General features: G+C 39.2%; 2 protein-coding genes across 3 annotated transcripts in view; one reads left to right on the top strand and one right to left on the bottom strand.

Annotated features, from left to right (window-relative positions):
- Positions 1-24,781, bottom strand: part of ncapg2 (non-SMC condensin II complex, subunit G2) — a 130,574-nt gene that overhangs the window by 73,708 nt on the left and 32,085 nt on the right. The gene's annotated exons all lie outside the window — the stretch shown is intronic.
- wdr97 (WD repeat domain 97) lies at positions 353-14,608 on the top strand. 2 transcript variants are annotated; one of them, XM_079866647.1, is made up of 20 exons: positions 353-419; positions 651-980; positions 1,689-1,939; positions 3,595-3,713; positions 4,291-4,696; positions 5,943-6,091; positions 6,194-6,430; positions 7,233-7,323; positions 7,429-7,558; positions 8,614-8,675; positions 8,756-8,819; positions 8,884-9,039; positions 9,294-9,458; positions 10,509-10,691; positions 10,810-11,001; positions 11,198-11,319; positions 11,424-11,592; positions 11,667-11,836; positions 13,960-14,021; positions 14,256-14,608. In XM_079866647.1, the coding sequence occupies exons 1-20, from the start codon at positions 372-374 to the stop codon at positions 14,438-14,440; spliced, it is 3,291 nt and encodes a 1,096-aa protein (XP_079722773.1). In that variant the 5' UTR covers positions 353-371; the 3' UTR covers positions 14,441-14,608. The 2 variants fall into 2 exon arrangements, with proteins under 2 accessions (XP_079722773.1, XP_079722772.1); XM_079866646.1 differs by having other exon boundaries at positions 4,291-4,990.

Raw genomic sequence — 24,781 nt, 5'->3', positions numbered from 1 at the left:
GTCGTTTTCTCCATGGTTACTGTGTTGCCCAACGGCTCTACGGCGAGTCGGCGACCGAGTTATTACAAGAGCTCCTTCAACGGCAAGTTGAGTAAAAAGATTTTTAATAACAAAATACCACATGAGTTACAAAATATATAACTGTTACGAACAAACAAAACGTGGCTTGTTGTGCTTGAATAGTATATAAACTATAGCGCTTTATACAAGTCGAATTATTTTATACAACTCCGAGAGAAATTAATCCGAGGTAACGTTACCGACGTGTTTTTGAATCAACCCAGTGAATTGAAATGGTAAAGATATGGTTAAAGAAAAGACTGAGAATTCGGCGGTGGAGTGTCTAAAAAGTTAATATCCTGGACGAGTCAATGAATGGAGAAGATAGCTCTCAAATGTGGAAGGAGAGCGTGGATAAAGTAAGGGAATGTCTTGAGTTTTCTTTAACTTATCTTAAATCACTTAATTGTCACGTGACCTACAGTAATATTTATTTCTAAGCTATATCATATTTCCCTATTTATTCATAAGTACAATAATGCATGAACAAATCACTGGCCACACTTTTCATTCCCACTTTCTCCTTGGACGTACTCCGTCATCTTGCTTTTGCTCCTCTATTGAACATTCTTTATCCTGCCTCTGTTCAGATGAATCATGGGAATGTCCTCACCCACGGCCTTCGGCATATCCTCCACCTTCCCTGTAAAGACCCCGTTTGTCACATGACCTGTGGTCAGGGTGCTGCAGGCTTCACTAGTCTCCACAGTAGCGGTAATGTGCAGTTCTATTATACTGATGGCCATCTTAGAGATCCATCTTTTTGCCGATCCCACACCATCCACTATGCTGGACTCACCTCCACACATCTGCCAGGCAGACTGGTTGGCTGGGGACCTGGGGCCATTCTCACCATACTAGATGCAGAACTGAATCCTCTGGTTCATGCTGTGGAACCCATGGATGTGAGAGTGTGCAAGGTGTGGCTTTAAAGAAAACTTTTCAGACCACGGTTGATACAATTAAACCTGGAATAATGTTTTCTTAATGGAATGAAATGTTGATGGTGAAGACCAGTGGTTCTCAAACAGGAAGACGGGGCCCACTAGGGGGCCTCAATATGATTTAATAAAATTAAAGGTGCTCTAAGCGATGTCAGTCGTTTTTTTAGGCCAAAACATTTTTTGCCGCATACAGCAAACATCTCCTCACTGTCCTCTAGCTGCCTGTCTCCTGAACACACTGTAAAAAAATGCGGTTTCTGTAGACACCCCAGGCTCCACAAACGGCAAGAAAAACAAACTGGGCTAACCCGCACCACGAAACATAACAAACTGTTCCAGCCAATAACCGACAAGAAGGATTTGGGGGGGTTAGTGCTCGGATGAGGATGAGGGAGGGTCGAGCTAGCCTCCGTTTTGTTTGACAATACTTTAAACGTCAACAAGAAGTGACGTCTCCCAACATCACTTAGAGCACCTTTAAAGTATTAAATGATTTATCTATGCACAAATTTTTTTTAAACTCATGTGCCCTCATAATTTTTAATAAAAAACGACCCAATCAATTCCAGATGACAAAATATTGTTGTTGACAGTGGTGGGCAATTGAAAAAGTCAAAAAGGTTGAGAACCACTGGTGTAGACATTAGAACCTTGTTGAATTAATGATACATTTGTCTGTCACAGATTTTGGAGCACTCTAATGAGCTTGTCACAGCCGGAATGGGAAATGTATGTGTGTGGTGCCTTACACAGTTGAAATGTCGCAAACGGGTGGTGGAGGGTTTGGGGAGACACGTTGTTTTCACACATCTAGCACTGGTGCCTAGCAGGACTCAGCAGGGCCGCAGAGCACTGGTTGCATACGGACGAGCTGTGGTTGTGCTGGACCTTACAAAGGGATGCATTATGGAGCACAAGAAGAACCTCCATTTAAGGTTTGTTTGGAATGTTTTGTAATAATTCAGTCATTTGCAGCTATTAAAGGGACATTTCACCAACCTGTTCCAAACCTGTATGAATTTCTTTCTTCTGCTGAACACAAAAGATAATATTATGAATGTTGGTAACCAAACAGTTGACGGTAGTCATTGACTTCCATAGTACGAAAATAAATAAATATGGAAGTCAACCGTCAACTGTGGTTACTGACATTCTTTATCTTCCTTTTAGTCCAGTCATATTATGAAAAACGGTTGAACAAATTGCAACAGAAGCAAACTCAACTGATTTTGTATCCTCAATATGTCCTGAGTAAAGAAAAAAAAAAGCCCAGAAGAATCCCATTAGGGGAAAGTTTCGAAAAAGATCCAAATATAGCCTATTCATACGCCTATTCATTCTTTTTCTTACGTGAATAGGGTACAAATTTTAACCTTTAGATATCACCATGAAAATGACTTGAGTTGATTACTTGCATCAAGACAAACAAAAAATGTATTACAAGTTTTTTTTAAATGGTTTGTTAACATGGACAAACGGTGCATAGTCTAATTATGTATGTGCTAATTTGCATAAATATCACAACAGATCTAAACATTGGGTCTAGCCAGGAGAAAATGTCTTGTTGAGTCTTGTTGACATAACAGTAAAATACTTAATGTTAAGGTGTGAATGGAACCCATTTAGGCTACCCATGAGCATTAATACATAGAGGCAGGAAGAAGTACTTTAGAAACCAGCCTTTATTAAATTAGCACATACGTAATTAGATTATGCACCATTTGTCCATGTTAAAACTTGTAATACATTTTTTGTTTGTCTTGATGTAAGTAATCAACTTAGTAATTTTCATGGTGATATCTAAAGGTTAAATTTTTTACCCTATTCACGTAAGAAAAAGAATGAATCGGCGTATGAATAGGATATATTTGGGTCTTTTTCAAAACTTTCCCCTAATGGGATTCTTCGGGGCTTTTTTTTCCTTACTCAGGACATATTGAGGATACAAAATCAGTTGAGTTTGCTTCTGTTGCAATTTGTTCAAGGTTGACCCCCATTTTGGCTTAAAATGACTGGACTATTTGTGTTCAACAGAAGAAAGAAACTCATACAGGTTTGGAACAACTTGAGGGTGAGTAAATGATGACAGAATTTTCATTTTTGGGTGAACTATCCCTTTAAGGTCTGTTTGATTTCAGTTCACTCTATGGAATAAAAAGAATTCTCTTTTTCTCTCACCTTCTCTGTGGAAACATTAATAATGCCACTAGTAACGTCTAAAATAAAATTAAAATAAAAACATTAAAATTTACTTTTGACTTTGAAGGGTTTTGAAAAGAGTTGTTGCTGTATTGTAAACAATAAATGAAAGTGCAGACTGCCCTGAATTCACATGACTTTTTTTATACCAGTCACATGACCAGAGTTTGATTGATTCACTTGTTCTGGCCATGTTTTTACAACTCATTTGAACAGAAATAAAATGTATGGCATGCATTGCAGTTTGTTTTCATTGGACTGTCTAAGGAGTAAAATGCATGAATTCACTTTGCTGGGAAACATTTGTGATAAAATGGGTTAAATGAAACCGATGTCTATGTAAAAACTTAACTTTAGTCCTATTAAATCATTCTCTTTTTTTTTTCTTCAGGAAAATCACAGGGATGGTCTACTGTCCCCTCAGGGAAATTGTAGTTACTGCATCAGAAATGACAATCCGAGTGTGGGGACTAGACTGGGAGCTTCAGATGGCCTTTGTGGGACATACAGGTCAGAAAATCAGTAAACTTCCCTGTTAATAAAGATGTTCTCAAAATGTTAGCACAAAAACATCTGTACATTGTTCATGGAACTTTTTTGCTGAAACATTTTAGTTGGACGTTTGGTTAATGTTTTTTAAGTGTTTGTTTCAGAATGCTTAAAGAACATTCTAAAGTAACATTCCTGTAATGTCTGCAAAATATTATAAAGGAATGTTCCTGTTGCGAGCAGGACGAGGCCGAGGGCCGTGAAAGAACGGCGTGAGGCCGGTGACGCTCATTAGTAATCACGCCACTGGCCTCACACCGTTCTCTCACGGGCCTCGTCCTGCTCGCCACAGTTCTCTTAACGTTCGTATAACCAAGAAAAAAAAACATTTTTTAAAACACTCAAAAAACATTGAGAAATAACGTTTTCATAACTTAATGAGAACATTAGCAAAACGTTTTTCTTAGATATTTTTGTTAGCTGGGAACAATATATATTAGCAACACTTTGTCAGTTCACCGACCATTTTGGATGAAGTTTTCACTGAGAATAGACTGTACTTCCTTCATTGAGTAGGTGTTTTGTGTCCTTTTTCCAGCTCTAGTCACTTCCCTAGTTCTGTGTCCTGTCTCTGGCCTGTTGTTTTCATCTTCTCTTGATGGCACTTTGAGATGCTGGAGGCCTGAAGTTGGAGACCAGGTTCAGACTGTATCTGTTCCTAACGGGTGCTCACCTCCTCTTCTCATGGGAGGCCCAGACAGTGCTGGCACCTTCTTCTCATACTCCATCAACAGTGTGGACTTCTGGACCTTCAACTGCCTCTACAGTCTACACTGCAGACTGGATAGATTCCTGGGAGGTCCTATCCGTCAAATCTTGACCCCACCTAGCCCCCCTTCCTTCCAAGCATGTGTAGTTTGTATCCATGGAAACAGCGATGTCACAGTTGTTGCAGCAGAGACCGGTGCAGTGCTCACTAGGTTCCAAGCCAATGGAAGAGTAAGGTGTGCTGATTACTGTGTGTCTAAGGGGTGCCTATTGGTCCTGACTGAGGATGGGGTGGTATCTATTGCTAGTACTTTGACCAGTCCAGTAACAATACTGGATGAGTGGCATGGGATAGAGCATTGGGATTGGTCAGGTGGGCAGGTGGAGGCAATCATAGGCACGGTGTGCTGCATGGTGTTATACAGTGACGTTACAGATACACAAAGTGGACAGGAAGAATGGAGATCCTTACAGAGGCAGAGAGCACAGAAGCCAAAAAAGAATAAACTTCTACATGATACAAAAAACAGGTTTGTATTTGTGGTAGAGTGTATGTTTGTGTGCTTCAGGTATTTGTTGATTCAGGCTGTTATCAGCAATTAAGTTGAATATGGGTAAAGTGGGCCTGTTAAGCTTGATCCCTTGTACTATATACAAATGAACTTCCATAAATGTTTTTTAAAAAATCATCACAAATTTTTTCTTTGGGAAATAAGCAGTTTGTCTTTTGGGATGTAAACAGTTAATCTTTCGTGGTTCCTAAGCTGATGATGTCACATTTAGGGGTGTATTAGAATTCAATTCACAACCGCCAGTAGGAAAAGCAATGGTATAGAAAATGACAGAAATCTGAGGTAAATCTTAAGTTAAAAGTTTAAAGATTACTTAATGTCCATAGATGTTACACATAATAATATGTATAATCTTTATATAAGCCTATATTGCTAACAAAAAAGGTCCCTGTCTAGCTTGCATAAGAGGGGAAAAAATTATGTGTCCAATTTTACCAGTATTGATTGAAAAAATCGGGGGTTTGGTCATAAGAGACACAAGAGAAGTTTGTATTCTCAATAGTGGTTATTTCTTAGGCTATTTATTAAGCTTTCATTACAAGTATAATGTAAATGTTATATAGCAAGATCAATTAAATGAATTAAATTCAAGGAAGAGTAATTTCGACAAGTGTCAGACGTCACCAATATACAACCTAGTTATATCAGTGCAAGAACATATAATTTACGTTTTTTTTAAGTGTGGTTAGTAGCATTTGCTTGCATGTCCTGAAGCATCTAAATTGTCTCTTAAGATTGTGTGGCTTGAGTCTACTTTGCTGAAATTGTAATAAGGTATTTCATAATGATAATGAAATGCCTGAAATGTTAATAAGATAAGCATTATGTGTGTTGTCATTTTTACAAGTTTGTTGCAGTGTGGCTGCATTTCACTGTCTCTTACTTAGTTTTTTGTGTGTGTGTCTCATAGGTTTCTGGTTATACTGGGCCATTGTGGTGGATGTGTGTCTGTGCTCAACATGCTTTCAGGCAAAGTCCAGTTCAGAATTTCTGCTCACAACAACCAAAACATCATCAGCATGCAGGCACACCCCAACAGTGGCTACCTACTGACTGCAGGTGCACACACACTTCACACACTCTATACATCACCACACTGATTGTTAGCATTCACTGATTGACTTGATGATTGATGATAATCTTGATGGCTTTATATTGTAGGTGAAGATAAAGCTCTGCTGGTCTGGCGTGTGTTCCCATGTGCTCGGCAGTGTTTGAGTCTCCATTTCAGCATGTTGTGTGATCTGCCTCCTATTTTGTTGGCACTGATGGGAACTCAACTTACCCTCGCTTTACAAGATCCAGAGAATGACACTTATAGCCTGGTGCAGTACAGTTTAGAGAGCCAAAGCCGATCTGACCAGCAACCAAATGAAGAGCATCACAGCAAAATCACAGGTTAGAGACTGTAAAAACTTTTTGTTACAAGGTGCCATGCTTCAAGTGAATTAGATCAACCCTCAGATCACATTTAGACCGTGTCGAGTAGTGGTTCTCTACTTTTTTAATTCGAAGGCCTCCCACTGTCAAAGAAAATATCTGAAGGCTAAGATATGTCTGGTGTAATGACAAAGCTGCTTGTTTTCAGACTGCTTTTTATTTACAGAAAATAGGAGAGGTAGTATATTAAAATAATTACAAATAATTTAATTAATTAGTTTCCATAAATCCAGGTTTCAAGAACTCAATGTACTTCAGAGTTCACACTTTTTATAACCAATGAATATACATGACGTTTTAGTGGTTTGTAATTATGGGAATTTTAAATCTTTTTAAATTAAAATAAGTTTTTTTTTAGCCTATTTTAAGCTTGTTTTGCCTTATTTTAAATAATTTTAAGCCATTTCACAGCCCCATTGGAAGTGTGCTTAGCCCCCTAGTGGGTCCCGGCCCCCTGTTTGAGAACCACTTATGTAGAGATATCTAATATTTAAAAAAAGCTTAAATTGTCACTCAAACAAAATTGAGAAAATACAACCAATAGGCCAGTTTTCCAAAAGTTTTTAGTGCTTTTTTTATCTATGCTAATTTTAATGTAATAAATGGATTGTAAACAAAAACTATTCCCCACATAATTTTGGGATGATATATTATTCATTATATTATATGAGATTTCATGAGATTCATGTCAGTTAATTAATCAAGTATACCACACCCTGACCCTTTTAGGATAATAGACAGTCTGATTATGTGTCCCCAGGGCTCTGTGCATGTCATCAGCTCAGCGTGTTTGCTTCAAGCAGTCCGGATGGGACTGTACGAATCTGGGATATGGAAAATCGCCTTCTTAGGTCAGGACAGATGCTACTTTTTGTTTTTAGATGTATGTGTTATGTAAAATAAAAAATTAAACTTTGATTATCTCTGCATCTGTGCTTTTGTGTTGTTTATTTCAGAATTCTTGAGCTAAACGCAGAGCCAGAGTGTTTGGCGTACTGTGAGGGTGGAGACCTGCTATTAGGCATCACAGGAGACCTCTACAGAATCCCACACACACATCTACTTCCTCCCGACTGCAGGACACAAGTACAGCTTAAACTATCAAACAGCATCATTTTTTGTCAATCCTTCTTGAAGAGTTGTCAGACTCTTGGGCCTGGTTTCACAGACAGGGCTTAGTAGGCCTTGTTCAATTAGGACATTTAAGTAGCTTTTATAAACGTTCCTTTTTTCCGTAGAAAAAAACACCAGTTCCTTACTGGTGTGCATCTTGAGACAAAACAATGGCAATGACATATTTTAAGATATGTCAGTGAAAGTTGCTTTCTGTTAACACAGCTCAAACATGCATTTTAGTCTGGGACTATCTTAAAGGGTTAGTTCACCCAAAAATAAAATTCTGTCTGTAATTACTCACCCTCATGTTGTTTTACTCACTCAATTACTCACTCCTCCATAGGCTGCTAGGTAATTGCATCTGCCGGCCCAGAAAAGTTAGTAAAGACATTGTTAATATAGTCCAAGTGACTACAGTGGCTCAAGTTTATCAAGCGATGAGATACTTTTTGTGCGCAAAAAAACACGACTTTATTCAACTATTCATTTTCTTCCGTGTGGGCCTCTGACGTGAGTTCACGAGAGCACCACGATGTATGCGCGAGAACTGAGAAGATGTCGCAGATGTAGTGTTTAAAATGGTTCTAAAGTGTGAATTTCCTGGATGTCCGAATCATGAGAAACCAACGAGAATACGTAAAAGTGCCTTACCAATGCCGCAAAATGAATGGCTTACCTTTCACACTTTCCCATCAAATGATTGTGAGCGTCATCTTCTCAGTTCTCACGCATGCGTCGTGGCGCTCTCGTGATCTCACGTCAGAGGCCCACACGGAAGAAAATGAACAGTTGAATAAAGTCGTCATTTTGGGGGTTTTTTTGTAATTACTGACATAATTTTCATTTTTGGGTGAACTAACCATTTAAGCCTTGTCTGTGAAGCCGGAGGTTTGGGTGAGTGAAAATATTTTACTCTAGGTTTACTCTAGTCTAAAATAAGGTTTAATCTAGAACAGAGGAGGTATAGTCTGTTCAAACAAAATTAATCATTCATTTTGAATATATTCACTTTATCACCCACTGAGAAATGTGATCCAGACCCTGAATTACCCAAATCCTGGATCCCAACCATGAGCCACAAATTCAGGTAACTTTCTACTCAAATAAAAGCACATGCATAAATACATATCAGTTAGCTCACTCTTTGCTTTTAACACCTATCTCTAGGACAGAGAGTTGCCATGTTGCTAAAAAGGATGGTTCTGAAAGGCTAGACAGAATGAAAGATTCAGTAAGTAACAAATATATGTAAGAATGTGTTTGTGTCAGAGCTCATCCATATGTTTGTCTTAAAGGACTTTGGGGCACTCATGGCAAGACATCAAGATCTGGAATCCCTGCTAAAAGGAGAGGTTGAGTGCAGAAGGAGAAAACCTGCCACCATGCAAACCAAACAAGAGGCTTTCAATAATTACCTGCATCTAATTTACAGGCAACCCCCCAAAATAAAAGTACGTTCATAAACACCATTCACTTTAACTGTCTTTTCAGTCAATATTTTCCCACAAAAATAATCAAAAACCTTTTCCATAGAAAAAGGAAATATATAATGTATGATCTGAATGATTTTTATGAACCTTAAGAATGTCTTTATCAGGTTTTGAACAACTTAAAATTCTGGTTTTGTGTGAATGCACAGTGTATAATTGAATAACAGTAGAATAATTGTTTTTTGTTGTTGTTGTTTTTTGCTTGCCATGAGCAGATCGAACTTGATGAAGTGCAACTCTTGTGTACTGAAGAGGAGGAGAAGAAGGGGAGGGAAGATGCTGACATACATCTTACACCCATCATAGAGACTCCATCTACAAAGAAGAGCCCTCTTCCACCCAGACCAGCAGCAGAGAAACCCAGAGAAAAAATAGACCCTGTTAGGATGTTTTTGTGTTTTTTATTTATTATTCATTTTAGTCACATGTGTCCTTGTATAAAATAACAAAACTCATATTGTGATTGTGTGTTGAGTTTACTGCTGCTAACTTCTTGTCTAAAAATGTGGTTATATCAGCAAATTTTTGCAGGCAAATAAAACATTGTACATTGTCAATAGCATAACGATGCATGAAGCGAAACTCACACAGAAATTTCTGTTGGTGAGCATGGCGAATTTGTGTGACCAACTTAAACATGAGCGAAATCTGCATGGGGAACTTTTTTACCCTCATTTGAAACATCCAATTGTGTGGATTCCAATTGAAATGGCTGGATTTCGCCTGCAAAACTTTGCTGTGCAACTGTAAATGTAACCACACTTTAAGAAAGGTATGGAATGATGTCACATAACCACTTAATTGTTTGCTCTTTTTTTATTTTATTTGCTCTATACTCACTCTTCACAGCCACCAAAGCCCCTTCCACCAATACAGTGTCCTACACTCCCTCTGACTCCACCCTCCGAGTCTGCACCACCTTCACTCACCCCTGTACCACCCTCGCCCATCACAGCGACCCCATCTACATCTACATCTAGTCCTCTTCCACCCACAACCGCAACAGAGAAACTCGTATACCCTGTTAGGATGTTTTTGTGTTTTTTATATTCATTCTAGTCACATGCAATTTTGAGTGGTTACATCAGCAAAATTTTGCAGACATTTTGAGACATTGTCCATTGTCATTAGCATAGCTATTGAAGCAAAACTCACATAGAAGAAAAACTTGCATAGAAGCCACTTTCAAACCAAGCAGCTTTCTGTTGGTGAGCATGGTGAATTTGTGCGACCAGCTTAAACATGAATGAAATCTTAACGTTTTCGCCCTCATTTGAAGCTTCCAATTGTGTGGATTACAATTGAAATTACTATATTTTGCCATTCAATGGTAAATGTAACCGCACTTTAAGAAAGTTAAGGGATGATGTCATATAACCACTTAATTGTTTGCTCTTTTTAATTTGCTCTCTTATGCTCACTCTTCACAGCCACCAAAGACCCTTCCACCAATAAAGTGTCCTACGCCCCCTCTGACTCCACCCTCCGAGTCTGCACCTTCTCCACCTAAACAACCCACATCCTTGCCTCCTCCACCCTCATCTTATCTGCCAGAGTTCCTCCTGCAGTTTGTGGATGAGCAGTGGTTTCAAAAGATGTTCCCTGATCTGAGTGTAAGATGACACAAAAGAACTCTGATATCAGTCCGATATCAGATATACAATGATATCAGTCTCCTTATTCTAGTTCATTTCTGCATCATTCTACATTAATTTGTGCATGTGTTTGCAGTGTATTTCGAGTTCTTTAGGCCCCAAGGAATTCTGCATGCTTCTGTTGGACTTCATGATGTCTTGCAGCATGGCTCAGAAGAATAGCATTGTGAATGCATTACTTATGTTAATTCAGCAGGAGGCGTTGGACAAAATATCTCTCAGCAAAGGACTGCTAATTTGCCTGGAAAATTGCATTCACAAAAACATGGTGAATCAAATTGTGATAGTAGATTAAATACATACAGACATGACTGAAATACATTTTGCTAACAACTTCTAAAGTATCATTTTATTTTTAATGTACAAATACAGAACATGTAAAATGTATGAATTCTTCATAAACACTACAGAGAAGTATTCAGTATAATAATATATATATTAATATATGAATATGTGTTCTGCAGTCAAGGGAGGAACAGCATTTTGTCGGTGAGCTGCTGAATTTGATGGTGTATCTGAGTCCTGACAGTTTTAACACCATTGTGGAGCTACTCGCCATGTTGGCAGATAAACAAGTTGATCTTAAGTAAGGAATTATGCATGTTAAATCTCCTGTATGAACGTAAAATATGCTAAATGAAAAAAAATTATCTGTGGGAATTAACCATTCTTTCATTATATCTCTGGCAGGGCTTTAGTTCTGTGTGTATTACAAAGGTTGGGTGTGGAGGAGGCTGAACTGTGGTTATGTCCAGAATTGGAGTCCTGGAACTCTCTGACAAAGCATCAGCCTAACCAGCACTACATTCTTCGAGATATGGCCAGCCACTGGCTGCTTGCCTGGACCAGAAAGTACAGGGTAACGAGAAAATATCAAATTGGTAGATATATTTTTGAGGAAAGCAAAAGGTGCATTTCTGTTGTTCTTCACAGGTGCACAAAGGGTCTGTGTTCTTGCGGAGTGAAGGAGTACAGAGTATGTGCACTCCTGTGGAGGTGCTCATATATTTCTGCTCTGTGCAAAGAAGCAGACAGCCCCGATCACTGCCACCTCCACCAGAGGGCAGGAAGGACACTGTTATTGTGCCTTCAGACTTGGATAGGTATGTCATATACAAAGACACCCTCTATCAAATGGTTTTGTCTGATATATATTTTCAGTCAGCTTCTCTACATTTAAAATGTACCTCAAATGTATCTAAAAAAATCTTACAGTTAAATCCAAACCTTTTCTATAGTCTCTTTAGAATTAAAGAAATTAAATTATGCCCCTTTTTACAAGCTGTAACATAAGTCTCAGGTGTCCCCAGAATGTGTTGGCAAAGTTTCAGCTCAAATTACCCCACAGATCATTTATTATACCATGCTGTAAATATCGACCCTGGCAAAAAGTGGTGGGGACACCTATATGTCTCCAACCCATATTGCTCTATGACGTGTCAATGGTCGCTTTGGCCAGGTGGTATTTATAGCATAGGGGGCGGGACGCTTTAGATTCTAAAGAGCATTTAATTGGACAGAAGCTGAAGTCCGCGGTGATGTCATAAAAATCTGTGATCCATTTTAGCGGAAGTGAGGGACTGCAAGTTTTGAATGCTTATATCTCCTAAATGCGAATTTTGTCATTGTTTTGAAACACACCTTACATTTTCTTAAAGGGATAGTTCGGCCAAAAATGATATTTAACCCATGATTTACTCACCCTCAAGCCGTTCGAGATGCATATGTCAATCTTTTTTCAGACGAATACATTTTCAGTTATTTTAGAAAATGTCTTAGATCTTTCAGTGGTTATAATGTGAAGTTATGGGGTCCACCTCCTTCAAGTCCCAAAATGTGCATGCATCCTTCACAAAAGTAATCCATCCGGCTCCAGGGGGATAAACGAAGGCCATCTGAGGGTAATCCGTGCGGTTTTGTCGTAAAAATATACATATTTAAAACTTTATAAATGAAAATATCTGGCTTCCGGCAACGGTCGACGCGCGTTCACGGCAGATGGATGCCGGTGTATGACATAGGACGTAGCGTAGGAAGCGTCGTGACGTAGAACGAAGTACAGCTAAATCAAACGCTACATCCTACGTCATACGCCGGTATCCATCTGCCGTGAACGCGTGTCGACCGTTGCCGGAAGCAAGATATTTTCAAGATATTTTATGTATATTTTTACGACAAAACCGCACGGACTACCCTCAGATGGCCTTCGTTTATCCCCCTGGAGCCGGATGGATTACTTTTGTGAAGGATGCATGCACATTTTGGGACTTGAAGGAGGTGGACCCCATAACTTCACATAACCACTGAAAGATCTAAGACATTTTCTAAAATAACTGAAAATGTGTTCGTCTGAAAAATGATTGACATATGCTTCTCGAACGGTTTGAGGGTGAGTAAGTCATGGGTTAAATATCATTTTTGGCCGAACTATCCCTTTAAGGCTAACATATTCAAACTAAAAGCTAAAAAACTTAAATTTCGATTTCAGGGTGCTTTTAAAAGTAGAAGCAGCTGCTGTTAAATGCTCTAGTGAGGAGATAAACATGGCATACTGTGTACAGCTGATTCCTTCGCCAGTCGTGGGCTGGGCCTGTTCCGCTGTGACGTCACAATGGATGACGTCTTGAACGGCTCATTTTGAGAGAGGCTGCTCACTGCAGAGCCAAGGGGTGGAGCTTGACATCTAACTCCCCTTGCTGGACATAATGGGTGGAGCTAGATGGTCCAACCACACCTTAGCCCTACCCATAACCCTATCGCTAAACATAACTCTGCCACTTAGGTCCAAAGAGGTAAAGCTGGACTAGGTCAAGCTCCACCCAATACATCCAGAGAGGGGAAGCTGGACGTCATTTGGTTCTGCAGTGAGCACCACTTGCATTTTGAGTCTGTCTCTAATTTATGAGGAAAATAACTAACGGAGTGGATGGACCATAATAGGGTGGTTGTGTAAACACACAGTCGACACATAATTATTTTAAAAAACAATGCAAAAGTGAATTTTGCATAATAGGTTCCCTTTAAGATGAACAAATATTTAAAGAAAACCAACAAGCTGCTTTTTTTTTGGATCAATGTCCCAGTTTAACATAAAAAAAAGATCCTCAATTAAAATACTGAACAACTGAAATACTGTGTTGAAATAGTTTGTAAAACTAAGAAATGCTCTTTACAAGAAGTGTTGTTTGGGTTTACAATGATCAGAAATGTCTGTGTTTTTATTTAGACTGAAGCCTATTCAGCGCCTTGGAGAGACATACAGTATGTCTAGAATACGGGAGCCTCAAGGTTAGTATATATTGTAGACTTTCAGAATTAATTTGTTGCATATTTAATAACTCTATATCCATTATGTCTGTGGCAATAAAAGATGTTAAGCATTTAGTTTTTAATATTCAATTCAAGTGGAAACCTTAACAAAAAGCAGCCTCAAAGAAGGAATATGGAAATTGTACTGTACTGTAATTTAGAGTACTGTACTGTATCAAAGATTTTGTTTAGCATCTTCATATAAACCAACAGGACGTCTGCTGCCACCATTGCCATATCGACCTGCGTTGATGGGTTTCACTCGGTTCCTCTCTCTACCAATGGCGTATGTCACATTATCTCCTTTCCCCTTTTCTCTGGATTTTCAGAACTTCAGACACCTCTCACCACACAGATACTTCTTCCTGGAACACTCCTATGTAGAGTATTATAGATAGGACCCGATTATTACAAAACGCATAACATGAAAGCTTTAAAAGACTGCTATACCTGATTCTCTCTATGAGGCATTAATGACATAAAATAAATCAAAATGTAAAAGTCAACTTTGTTTCTCCAAACAAATCCTTTATCATCTTGAAAATGTGCAGTAATTGACAGTTGAATGTTTGAAAAAAAAAAACTGCTTGTTTTAATGTGGAAAGATACTAGCGCTTTGAAAAGCAGTCAGTTAAATGACACACTGAGAAGTGAGAACACAGTTCCACTATCCTAAATTGCATATTGTGACATTCATTGTAGAAGTGCTTTTGCAAATTGAGCATTCCCTGGAATTTAAACCCTATGTAAAACATGGTTCCTGGAATCACATATCCATAATGAATAATTAGAACCTAAATGTAGTTGTGACTGAGTTAAACAACATACTAGGGGTGTGATGAGATCTTGTGCCATGAAATTTCACAATATTATAATCTGAGGTAAAAAGTGGCAAAAATGGTTTTGTGGCAAAACCTTTTAAAGTGCTTGTTTTTGTTCTTGTTCTGGTCAGTTATTCTGTCTTTTACTGCATGGTAATTCATACTCAGAAAGTAAATCTGAAGTGACATTCATAACAAGATGATTAAATCATTTCAAAATGCACCCTCATTGTTTTGCATTTTGTGACTAAATGTGACTCGAACAAAAAACTATTTTTCCAGTCATAAATTTAATCTTTGAAGATTTCTTGAAAATAGAGTTAAAATATCGTCTCGTTCTCGTGAACCTAACAATTGTGTATTTTCTCGTCTCATGAGCTAAGTGTATCATCACCCCTGCAAGATACACTTTTTAACGGCTTTAATTATTTTAAAAGCACAAACGGGGGAAATTATTTGATGAAAACGTTTTTTAGTAAGATTTTTAGCAAATTTTTGCTAAAGAGTTTTTGGTTTCAGGTGTACTTTTATCAATGTGGTGAGAATGCTTTATAATGACATTAACTCTTCTGGTTGGTTTGCAAACTACTAAACATTTTAATTGTGATAGAGGAGTATGTCAAGGTTGCCCCATTTCCTTGTTCTTTAAGTTCTTTAAAAGATATTTCTATATTTGGCAAAGAATTGGGGAAAACTCCCTTGAGTTTTGATATTATTAAATCTTTCTCTGAAGCCTCAAGCTTATATCGAAACTTATCAAAGTGTGAACTATTTTGTCATTATGATGCTCAAGAATCATATGCATAATAAAACTATGTCTAGTACCTGATGATTTTTCTTAGCAAAGATAGATCGATGCACCTGCAACTTTATTTTTCACCTAAAATAATAAATACTAGAACTATTTTTAATTGTTGGCTACAACAAGACCTGTCAATCTATGTTAGAGTTCTTATATCTAAAACCGAGAGTCTGTACATCTGTACCATTGTGTCTATCCCTCCTTATCTATATTTGTTTGTGACAAAATCTATGCAGACATGAACAAAATATTATTCACTTTGATCTGGAAGAACAAATCGCACAAAGTTAGAAAATCTGTTTTGACTAATAGAAGTGCTGAGGTTGGGCTTGAAGTCTTGGATTTTAAAGAATTAATTAGCTCCTTTAGAATTTTTACTTTAGAAATTACTCAATTTGGTACTATATCCCCAAGGCCATGTTTCATAGATTAGGTGATTTAGATTTTCTAAAATTAAATTTCACCCCTTCTAAATGACCAATCTCTCTCTCAATTTCATCGAAAAGCTTTACTTGCATGGATATTGCACATTTTTCTGTCCACAACATTTTTTGGGGGAATAATTTGAACATTTTAATCTGAAACAAATTATTTTTTATGGACAAGTGGTTTAGATTGAGGTATTGTTTTGATGGCAGTATAATGGAGTATAAAGAATTTATGACCGTATAATTTTCCTCAATGTCATCAATGCTGTGTCTCCAAGTTGTACACTTATTTAAAACTTTCATTTGCTTTAATGAGAGAAAAACAATTATGCCTAAACTTTTATTGGATGGATCGAGTAAATATATGAAAGTGACATGTGAAGGCCAAGTATGGTAACCCATACTCTGAATTTATCCATTTAACCCATCCAAGTTAGTGCACATACATTAGGAGCAGTGTAGTGAGTAGTGAACACACACACACACACTGCAAACCCAGATACACACCCAATGGACAGCCATTATGCTGTGGCACCCAGGTTAGTTGCCTTGCTCAAGGGCACCTCAGTCATTATCTGCCAGTACTGGAATCGAATCAGCAACCTTTGGGTTACCAGTCAAACTCGCTATATAAAGCAATTGTTACATTATACAGTTCACACTTTTCCTAGTAAATTTAACTCTTTATTTTGCAGTATGGAAAATAGCATGGTCCTAGCTGAAATATTCTGTATTTCTAACAAAATAAGAGAGGTACATTTTAAGACTCTGCATAATATATCAACCCAACTCCTAGATTGCTTTTTTTTTTGTTTGTTTTTTTGATGTCATGATCTTATGTGTGTTCTGTAAAATTGAGGAATAAACTTTGCTTCATTGATTTTATCATTGCAGTCAGATAAAAATGTCTTTGTGGGAATTTAAGCTATATCTACTTTTATATTCTGTTTGAAATTTTTCATTGAAAGATATATTTTTATTTTATTTTATTGGCAGTAACCATGCTATTGAACTTTTTCATTTGTTCTGTACTGAAATGTTTTTATTCACAAAAACAAATGTCTCAAGACTGCCTAGATTTGATGTTTTTCTTGCTGAAATTTCACATATTGTAACATTCTTACTCATTAATAATAAGAATTCCAAGTTTCTTAACAATTATTACCTTCTTGATTTAGGTGTTTTTTAGGTGCCTGTATTTTCTTTTTCTTTCTCTCTTTCCTTTCATTTTAGTCTTTTTATTTCAATGCAGTGCTGTTTCTTCTTTTTGCATGAATAAATTTTTTTTTTTTTAAACGTAGACAGACCAGGGCCCGTATCCCTAAAGATTCTGAGAATCCTCTCAGAGAGCTCCTAACTTAACCTAAAAATTCCTTGCCAGGAGTTTTAGCTTAGAAGTGATTCCAGAACATTTTCAGTGAACTCTGAGCAAGGAATGCATGGAAAATCCTATCTTAGTGAGGAGGTGTGGTTGACCCCGTTGCTAGGTATGAGTCATCATTTCAAAAGCCGTGATTGGTTGATCCTACAAGTTTGATGAAAATGAACTTTTGGTGATAATGAGCAAAGGATGTACCCTCAAATCAATAAACATAATTATACACTCTAATCTTATGCAGACTGTAATTGTAAATAATATTTCACATTCAAGAAAATATCTGGAAAATGAATAGTAAGCTGTAGGGGTTATAGCCTAACATTAGAATCTAAAATATGTGAAAACTTAAGCTCATTACACCCTGTTCAAATAATGATTTGTGTCTTATTTGCTCATATTAATATCCTAGCTGGCATATTTTGTACTTTCACTCCCATATGGACCCCATTGAAAACAAGATGGCCTATCTCAAGGGGCTGTCCTTAATGAAGTAGAAATTGCAACGTTACAACTCAGTGTGGTCTTAACGAGGGTAACACGGCTCAGCTTTTATCAATGTCTGTGATTGCTGGCTGGTCTATTTATGAAGGCTTGTTAACAAATAAATATCCTACAAATACAGAAAATGGAGAAAAATCCTCTGTTGGCCATTTTGTGCAGCTGCTTAGGGGAACTCCTAAGCCACTAAAAGTCCTCTTCCCTGCTCTTAGCAGATCTCGCCTTAGGAGCCCTTTTAAGCGCTAGGAATCTTGAGGAATAGCTTTTATATTAACTGGGATTTTCGTGTCACTTTTAGGGGAAATTCTAAGAAAACGTCATGACTCTGAGAATTTTCTTAGAATTTGGCCGCTAGGAGCCACTTTTTGCACAAAAATTCTTTAGGGATACGGGCCCAGGTGTTATGACTGTGTAACAGAAAAAGAAAAAAATTGTGTAGTTTAGTGGGAAAATCGTCTCGGGTTACTAATGTAACCATGGTTCCCTGTGAAGGGGAACGAGACACTGTGTCCTAGGATGCTTAGGGACCATTCGGTATTTATGGAAAGGACCACCGGAGGAAAATAGGGGAGGGTCATGTCTTTTTATTCTTTGTTGAGGAGATGGTCACCCAACTTTTATATTCATGAAAACAGCAACATTTCAAAGTGGCTTGTTTACTGCATATCTTTTACATGTAGCTCCATGTTGCTCTCGCGGTATCAGCCCCCCATCTATATCAGATGGGTCTGACCCAACAAAAATCCAGTTTGGCGCTGTTTGACAGTGCGCGCGCACTTCAGTACGCGCTCAGAAAAAGTGCATCATGTCAGAACAGAACGCCAATGAAATGTTTACCCGGCAAAGCTTTAAAGCACGAGCAAATAATGAACTTTTGTGATTGCGAATAAGTGCACAGTGTCCTGTGAGTGTAACTCTACCGCTGCATTAACATGTGTGATGTGAATGTAGTCGAGTTTTACAGTATTATTTGGGACTGAGGCGCCAGAACTGCAGCTGATAGAATGAGCGCTGTAGCGCGATACTACCATATTTTGTTTCCACAATAATGTTAGAGAGTAAATATACTGAAATTGCCACCATAACAGTGGAGTGTGATGTGTAAGATGTAGGGCTACCACATCTTTAAATTACTATTAGTATTATTTAAGTTAACATAATAAAATACGTAGACCTACACCAAAAAACTAGTTGAGGATAAATTTGTTAAAATTGGGCAATTCCAGCGTTATGGACGTGACATTTGCAGTCAAAACTTGAAATATAAATTCTCAGAAAATGCATTTAATACCAATATATTGAAACGTCTGTTAATATATCCATACTCCCTTAAGGTAAGACATTAGAAAAATAACAGTCTACACATGCGTTTGATATTTAATATGAGGGAAATACACATGTGACGTGACACAAAAAATCTTTAACTTTTAGGTGGCAAAATATTTTTTAGTAATTCTATGAATTACACTGCGCAAACCAAAAGATGTATACCCACCGGATGAAGAAGGGTCGGCCTCCACAGAACATAAAATATTCGTTTTATTTTATTTTTCGTGTTCGCATTTATGTAAAAAAAAAAAAAAAAAAAAACAATGTTAAGGGCGTGACATGACTTCTCCAGTTCTCCATTACAGACCTGACCGCTCTGAAAGCGACTTTAAAAAAAATCACAGAGACCTCAAACAGAAAGCACAAAGCATGTCTTTAAAGTGAATTTCGTTTTGTATTAATTGTATCTTAATTTTAATCAATGTTTCATCAACCAATTGCCTGGATTTAATAAATAAGAAGTAATATATAAAATATAAATATAGTAGAAAATAGATAATCATGACACGGAGGCGCCGGTGAGTGAACTGGACTCTCGTCTCATAAATGAACCGAAACTCAGCGTAAGGTAGGCTACTTGCCTCACAGACCTGAGAAATATATAGAAAGCTTGAAATGTCTACTTTTAAACAGAACAATTCAAAACGAAAGAAAACAGACTGCTCTCTTATGTAATCCGTATGAAATGTGCATTTCTCTCTGGCGCGTTCTGCGAAGATCACGACGGATCGTCAACTTCATCTTTGCAGTCGACACAGAAAACACTTGTTTATTAATAAACAATTAAAATGTCTCCTTGCTATATTTGACATATTCATAATCATTACTTTTGCTGGTTCTTTGTGACAGCTTTTAGATGCTTTTAGATTTATTGGCAGCGCCACCCACATGTTGAACGCGTCACACTGCATCAGCACCGAAAACATGATTTTTTTTCTAATCTAAAATCAAAAATCGTTATACGAACCGAATCGTAGGTTTGGTCTATCGTTACAGCCCTAGTAAGATGAGAAAGAGTTTATGGTCGTAAAAAAAAAAACAATGGCTATCTGAACATCTTTGCCAAGCGCAAACCAGTACAGAAGTAGGCTAATCAATAAATTATCGGGGAGGGTCATGCCTTTTTTCACAATCATTTTGGAGGGTCATAGAAAAATTTATTGCTGGCGAAGGGAGGGTCATGTATTTTTTTACTACAGATCTCAAAACTCCTCCGGTGGCCCCTTAAATAAAAAACGAAGTGTCCCTTATGGGGAATGCATCCGGCATGACCGGTGTCTGAAGCACGTGTCAAGTAACAATGGCAACAAGCCTTGACAAAAATAAAGTATTTGACAGAAATAAAGTATTTGTGCGTGAGTGAGTGAGTGAGTGTGCGGTCATAACTCCTTTATACAGATTTGTTTTCTTTGACCTTCACCTTGGATGGTATGCGTTTGCTTTAGTGTATTTTTGAAGCATGTGTCAAAACACGACAATAACATTGGCCCGGTGACAGCCTATGACGTCACTACCGGTGAGACCAGAGTATAAAAGGGTGCCTGTAGTACACGTCAGCTACTTCTTTTGTCTGAAGGAGACGTGGGCAGGCATACCCGAAGCATGGCAGCGGGATGTAGTGTCTTGTTCCCCTTCTCAGGGAACCATGGTTACATTCGTAACCCGAGACGTTCCCTTTCAAATGGGAACTCGCACTGCGTCCTAGGACTCTTATGGGGACAAATACCCACTCTGCCATGCTGAAGGAATGAGTGCTGTGAACGGAACTAATCTGGAGTTACAGTTCCCCGTCCTAGCGGTATGCACCAGCGGTCGTCGTGACTATTTCCCAGGCCCAGAAACCCTGGCTACAAAGGGCAGCTTAGCTCAGGCCGTGGTATTAAAAAATACCTTCACGGGAATATGGCCGTGGATAAAGAATATCCTGCCAGTCGCTGCAGGGGACACACCCCTGATGAGTGGAGGTCTCAAGAAGGGAGACCTATCAACACTCAGGGGAGCTCTAAGAGTGGAGGCCTCACTAAGAAGACTCTCTAAGCGAGAGGAGGCCTCTACATTCTACGCTAAGAGATCTGGGTAGTGGTCTCAGCATGACAACTCTCTCAATCGAGAGAAAACCTAACAACCCAGACCAAGACGGGCCAGGCCCCTTTGAGGCGAGGTATAGGTCTTAAAGGCTGCAGACTGCGTCTTCGCCTCCACTGAACGTCCGGACCACTGTCTCAACAGATGTGGCAAAAAGTTCAGATGGCGAAACCGGCACATTTTTTTCTATTTCTCCCCGATGTCTGCCAGGTTCACCCAGAGATGCCTCTCCGTGGCCATCATTGCCGCCATCGACCGGCCGATTGTGGCAGCAGTTTGTTTGGTGGTGTGAAGAGCAAGGTCTGTAGTGTGACGCAGTTATGCTATTGCCTTAGAGGGGAGGCCTTGACCTTGGTCCAGGTCTTTCAGCAGATTGGCCTGGTAAGCCTGCAACACAACCACTGTGTGCAGAGCAGCCCCGGCCTGACCCGCTGCCGCGTACGCTCTGCCATTCAAACGTGACGTCTCACGCAGCGCTTTGGTTGGCAGTGTGGGAGCCTCCCCCAGCGAGAGATAGCTAGCCAGTCTCTCCTCAACTGGTGGCATCAACTTATATCCATGTTCATGCATCCTCTCCACTCTAGCATAATTTGCAAGCTAAAATGGGTGAATACAGCCGAATATGATTTCCTCCACGATCTTTCCACCTCAGCGTGCAGATCGGGATGAAAGGCTCACGAGTGCTGGAAGATTATGGCCAGAAAGATATCTCTCGTCTAACTGATTGCAAGCGAGCGACCATCTCTTGCGCCGCCACGGCAGATCTAATCTGTTTGTGGCGTGAGACATAAACCTCCAGCAACTCGTACGCAGGGCAGGCAGGCTGCGAGGATTAAGAAACAACATTGTCCTCAACAGCCACATCCTACTCTTCTTGGCTTGAAGCCAGAAGCGCACTCGCTGCCGGATCAGAGGATACGAGCGATAATACATCCTCGTCCAGCAGCTCGCCTTCGTCAGCCACAGAAGAATGAGAAATAGACATACCTTTCTCGAATTCCTCAGCTAGCTCCATCTAAGAAACCCACAATCTCAGTTTCCTCTTCTCCTTAGCTGAAGCAGGTCCTGATCCGCAGGGCACAGATGATTGTCTTAATTCCCTTGAGAAAAGGGAAAAACAAGAGCGGAGTTTCTTAATAAAGAAACTCTCGCAATGCTCGCATTCAGTCCTCGAGGGGCATGCTCCTCGCCCAAGCAAATCACCCATAGCTCATGTGTGCCATCAGGTGTCTGATAGCACTGACACGGATGAGCGCACTTCCAGAAAGCTTTCACTGTAATCGAACACTCGTTACATGCAACATTCCACTTATTCGGGCCCATTTATTCTGTGCAGGTGTGCAGAACCAAAATAACAAACCTCTCTTCTGGGTATGGTTTTGTCACCTTTATACACCGCTGTGATGCAGAAAAGGCTCTAGAGCATAATGCTGTGAAAACAGTTCTAAATAGCCCAGTAACCTGGATGGGTGTCAGTGTTTTGGCGCTAGGATGGATGATAGGGCAAGAAAAAAAATTGAGCTGCATCCCATTTATCCTTCCTGAATAGTATTTGACATTAGGATTAGCGTGTCACAAATCATAGTATGCTGAAATTAGTATCTTAAAAAGGTACCCAGATGGTGTACATTGCCCACAACCCGTTGCGTCTAACGAGGATTAGATTAGAACTACAAACAAGAAAAAGTGCTAGACCAATGGTTAAGTACAGATTTAGATAAAGCGGTTTGAGTGATTAACAATCAGTCTCTAACCTGATGAAAAACATATTCAATGTTATCCACATTATATTTCATCAGCAGCAACATTGTGAACTTTCATAAAGATACGTTTGGTCATTAACTTTTAAATGCAACATATGCAAACACATGATAAGAGTTCTCAGAATGAAAAACCCACAATTGGTAGATCAACATGCTACTAGATTTCTCGTTAAGAGATCTGCAAGAGGGTGGTCCAGACCCAGAGAAAATGCAGGAGCTGCGTACAGTGACTTATGGTGTGTTCAAGTCATCTCGTAAAGATCGTATTTACGAGTTGAATCCACATGAACACCACCACAATGATGTAAATATGAGTGGGAAACTCTGGATTTTATTTAAGCCCAGATCTTTACGAGTTGGGAGCGTGTCAGTGAGAAACATGGCGGAATACCACAATACTTAAAGGTATTTGGTCAGGCTTTTCTATTTACAGCGCAGTAAGCTATTTGCCTTATGAAGAAGAATATGAAGGCATTTTAATATTACAATGTAATATGTATCGATAAAGTTTGCATTGGCTTCATGAATTAAAAACATAAAAAGCAAAGCACACCTGATGCACATTTGTTTGTTCCTAATTTTCTAGAACAGAGTTTAACAACCTTTAATAAAAACTGTATTTTTGTGTATTTAATTGCGCTGACTGCGCTCACCTCTTGTCAAGAGGGTGGGGGACCTTCAAGCCCTCTCAGTTAACGAAAAATAGAGTTTGGCCCGGCAGACTCTCATGTGGTTCACGGCCGGCTATGTGTCTAAGGTTCCCACTTTTGTCTGCTTTGGAGGTCAGCAGAATGGGAAGGCTGTCTCCAAACAAACAATGGCCCACTGGATTGTGGATGCCATTCTCCTGACCTACCAGGTTCAAGTTTACCGTGCCTTATGTCAAAAAGCACCATCCTTCGAAAGAGACGTTAAACCGAGGTCCTGACTCTCTGTGTTCATTAAATATCCCAGGATGTCCTTCGAAAAAAGGGTAGGGGTTAGATTTGCAGTAGATACTTAAAACTGTTTTGTCAAAATATCATAGCGATGACAGCAAATTAAATGTGCAGAGAAAATAATCTTTTTATGTGACAGTGTTAATGTTACTCCAGCAGCCATATCAGCCTGTAGCCCAAGACTGGTTGCCCACTGAAGCTAAGCAGGGCTGAGCCTGGTCAGTACCTGGATGGGAGACCTCCTGAGAAAACCAGGTTGCTGCTGGAAGAGGTGTTAGTGAGGCCAGCAGGGGGCGCTCACCCTGTGGCCTGTGTGGGTCCTAACGCCCCAGTGTAGTGATCGGGACACTATACTGTCAAAGAGCACCGTCCTTCGGATGAGACGTTAAACCGAGGACCTGACTCTCTGTGGTCATTAAAAATCCCATGGCACTTCTCATATAGAGTAGGGGTGTAACCCCAGTGTCCTGGCCAAATTCCACCCATTGGCCCTTGCCAATCATGGCCTCCTAAAAATCCCCATCCACTGAATTGGCTCTATCACTCTCTCTCTCCTCCACCTGTACCTGGTGTGTGGTGAGCGCACTGGCGCTGTTGTTCTGTGGCTGCCGTCGCATCATCCAAGTGGATGCTGCACACTGGTGGTGAATAATTATATTCATTATATAATTATTTTCCTTGACTGGAAAACCGTACT

Source organism: Squalius cephalus, assembly GCF_949319135.1.
Source record: "Squalius cephalus genome assembly, chromosome: 3".
Lineage (NCBI taxonomy): Eukaryota > Metazoa > Chordata > Actinopteri > Cypriniformes > Leuciscidae > Squalius > Squalius cephalus.
Note: the sequence above shows the minus strand (reverse complement) of the source record. Positions and strands in the feature narration are given on the sequence as shown.

Coding starts and splice junctions, on each gene's coding strand:
- wdr97 (XM_079866646.1), top strand. CDS start 372: ATGAATGGAGAAGATAGCTCTCAAATGTGGAAGGAGAGCGTGGATAAA. Junction 4,991..5,942: donor CTACATGATACAAAAAACAG/GTTTGTATTTGT, acceptor TGTGTCTCATAG/GTTTCTGGTTATACTGGGCC. Junction 11,002..11,197: donor ATTGCATTCACAAAAACATG/GTGAATCAAATT, acceptor TGTGTTCTGCAG/TCAAGGGAGGAACAGCATTT.